The sequence below is a fragment of the Penaeus vannamei genome, chromosome 33 (genome assembly GCF_042767895.1).
Source record: "Penaeus vannamei isolate JL-2024 chromosome 33, ASM4276789v1, whole genome shotgun sequence".
In the NCBI taxonomy this organism is placed as follows: domain Eukaryota; kingdom Metazoa; phylum Arthropoda; class Malacostraca; order Decapoda; family Penaeidae; genus Penaeus; species Penaeus vannamei.
In genome coordinates this window covers 30,109,985-30,113,197 of record NC_091581.1, presented here as the reverse complement: position 1 = coordinate 30,113,197, position 3,213 = coordinate 30,109,985, and the positions used below count along the sequence as shown (strand labels likewise).

Here is a 3,213-nt window from a genome sequence, read left to right as displayed (position 1 = left end):
ACTGAACGCCTACCCTGATCCCACCCGCTCAGTGCGCTTCCCGCGCGGGGAGAGCTCCCACGGCCTCCTGTCAGAGAGCGGGCGATCCAGCGGAGTGGGATCCAGCAGGTACCTCCAGGAACTCACGGGTCTGGAGAGGAGCGACGCGAGGTCGTCCTCCATCGGCCGCATCGGAAGCGTCGAGTCGCAGCCCATCTTCGTGAGGGAGCGGCGACGCCAGTCCGCAAAGACGGAGGACTCCGGGGAGAACTTCAGATTCCCCAACTACAGCTGAGTCGACCCGCCAGGGATCGCCGCAGCAAGTCCTTTCGCTCGCACGGACTTCGCAGAGCCACAGCAAACACTAGGGTTCGCTGAAGGAGGTCTGAGGACTAGAGAAGGGTCCCCTATGCCCTTTGACCCCTAGAGGAGAGGATCACAGGATCCAAACGCTCCGAGGTCCTTACTCTTACTGCAGATTGGCGTTTGCACGTTGATTCTGCAATCTATCTTTACCTTGTTTTAACTTTTAGTGCACTGTAACTGAACAGTTTATATAGCTGGTGATGGCATTAATTTTTAAATACCATTATATATTTTTATTATATAATAGTGGAGTTTTATTTAATGTTAATGTTACTTAGAATTGTCATTAATTTAAATTCTAAACCACTTGCAACACCTTGAAATGCTAAAGCAATCAAAGCAAAATAACTTGGATTAACTTGAGATATCGTAGAGTAAATGAACACTTTTTCTTAATCAAAACCTTTCACTAACATTTTCAGCAATGAGAAATATGCTCTTACGGTTCTACAGAATGGGTTATCAATTGAAATTCTTTCTCATATACTTGGGTTCCTGGATAAGTTTCTAATATAACGGTTAATATAGCTTTAGGTTAAGCAAAATCTAATAACAGTGACTGATATACGCCTTTTAAAATTCAGTCTCTCTCAAATTTATCAATCTACACTGGGAGGCACTGCACCTGTGTCAGACGTGGAAACCAAAACAATTCACTGTAGCAGATTCAGTGACAGAGTAAAACCTTTTCTAACCCAACATAACACTGGCCTTAATAAAGAATGATAATAAGTTACATGGAAGCAAAAGTAATAAAGACAACTAGTCATTACTAGTAATAAAGTAACTAGAAATTCAGTGGCATAATAAAACCTTTTCTAACCCAACATAACATTGGCCTTAATAAAGAATGACACTAACTTACATGGAAGCAAAAGTAATAAATTCTATGATGGGGGGGGGGGGGGCAGTTCAGAATAAAAGGACAAATCCTCCCCCAGCTGGATAAGCCCCTGAAAGGTGATAATTTGGGCCACGAGATAACTGAAGATAAGAATTTATGAGTGGCTATGATTGCAACAATGATATTCACGTTGCAGATGATGGCGATGGTGATAATGATCTCCATTGTTATTATACAGAGTGAGAGAGAGAGAGAGAGGGGGGGGGAGCGGGAGGTGGAGGGGGGGAGGGAGGGAGGGAGGGAGGGAGGGAGGGAGGGGGGGAAAGGGAGAGAGGGAGGGAGGGAGGGAGGGAGGGAGGGAGGGAGAGAGAGAGAGAGAGAGAGAGAGAGAGAGAGAGAGAGAGAGAGAGATGGATATGATGAATATAATCATTATAAAGATAGTAATAGACCATCATCACTACTTGAAGTACAATTATCGCCATTATCAATAACTACAGCAATAAATGTTAATAACGATGGTGATAATAATTACAGTATACTACTATTACAATAGAACAAAATAATAATATTGGCAATAAAATTTGCAGAGAAAATTACATTTTTTTTCAAATATTTGTACGAATTTTGCAGTACAAATCTACTTCGGAGATTTTAACCCTAAAATCTGGATTGCGTGTGTGTTGGATGAACAATTACCCATAATTTCTATATTTGTTTTGGTATGGAGATTGGATTGGGAAAGGCTAGATCAGTAGCAACTAGAGGTGGTGTCATGGCGCCTGATTCTATTTTCGGAAAAAAAGCACATTGGGGTTTATGTTGATGACGTCACAAAAGTTACGGATGCTTGGTGAATATGGTCGATCCGTTTGGTCTCTTCGCTTTTCGAAAAGAATGGAAAATAATGATTTTAATGGTTATATTTTCATGGAACAATCATCAAAACAGGCGCCATGACACCACCTCGAGTTGCTAACGATCTAGCCTTTCCCGAATTTTGAATCGGTGCGAATAATAAAAATTAAACCACAAGACACCTAACGCTTACAACTGACCACGACCATGTTTTGGAAATTCATAACATTAGCATCAGGTATTTGCACTGTCATGGGTTCCATTACTACTGTACTGCACGTTCATTATAATTCAAAGTTATCAATAGTCTAAATAAACCTCGTCGGAATGCTGCAGTAACATATATATGTGTAAACAGTATACACGCCCCTCAATATAAGCAAAATACTTTTTAAAAAACGGTCCAAGACAAAATTTCCTTTCGTTTATGTCTTCAAAGATGACATTGTTTAATGTGAAAAATATTATCTTCCGTTACCGTTGCCCTCCATTGAAATATGTTGCATGAATAATTTTTGTATTTTCTTGCGCGTGTGAAACAAAGTACAGTACTTAAACACATTTAAAAGGAAGCACTCGATTTTAACTACATTTTAGAGGTCCATAATTATCAGTTGTAGAACATTTAGCTCCAACTTGTATGTGCGAGAGTGGGAGTGGGAGTGGGAGTGGGAGTGCGAGTGCGAGTGCGAGTGCGAGTGCGAGTGCGAGTGCGAGTGCGAGTGCGAGTGCGAGTGCGAGTGGGAGTGCGAGTGGGAGTGCGAGTGGGAGTGCGAGTGGGAGTGCGAGTGGGAGTGCGAGTGGGTGTGGAAGTGGGAGTGGGAGTGGGAGTGGGAGTGGGAGTGGGAGTGGGAGTGGGAGTGGGAGTGAGAGTGAGAGTGAGAGTGAGAGAGAGAGAGAGAGAGAGAGAGAGAGAGAGAGAGAGAGAGAGAGAGAGAGAGAGAGAAAGTGAGTGAGAGAGAAAAAGAAAGAGAGTGAGTGAGTGAGTGAGAGAGAGAAAGAGAGAGAGAGAGAGAAAGAGAGTGAGAGTGAGTGTGTGTGAGAGAGAGAGAGAGTGAATTAGAGAGTATGTTCCATCTTCAAATAAATCAACAATTTCTCTCTGGATGCAGTCACACCACCACCAAAAATACCAATCTCAATAGGAACCAATGAAATATGTCACA

At 42.5% G+C, this 3,213-nt stretch overlaps 1 protein-coding gene across 1 annotated transcript in view; it reads left to right on the top strand.

Moving 5' to 3' along the window:
• Positions 1 to 589, top strand: part of LOC113806814 (uncharacterized) — a 3,409-nt gene extending 2,820 nt beyond the window's left edge. Inside the window, exon 2 of the mRNA XM_027357972.2 lies at positions 1 to 589. This exon is cut by the window's left edge and continues 554 nt beyond it. Coding sequence (XP_027213773.2) covers positions 1 to 274 — 274 coding nt within the window. The 3' untranslated portion in view covers positions 275 to 589.
• Positions 590 to 3,213: the final 2,624 nt, after the last annotated feature.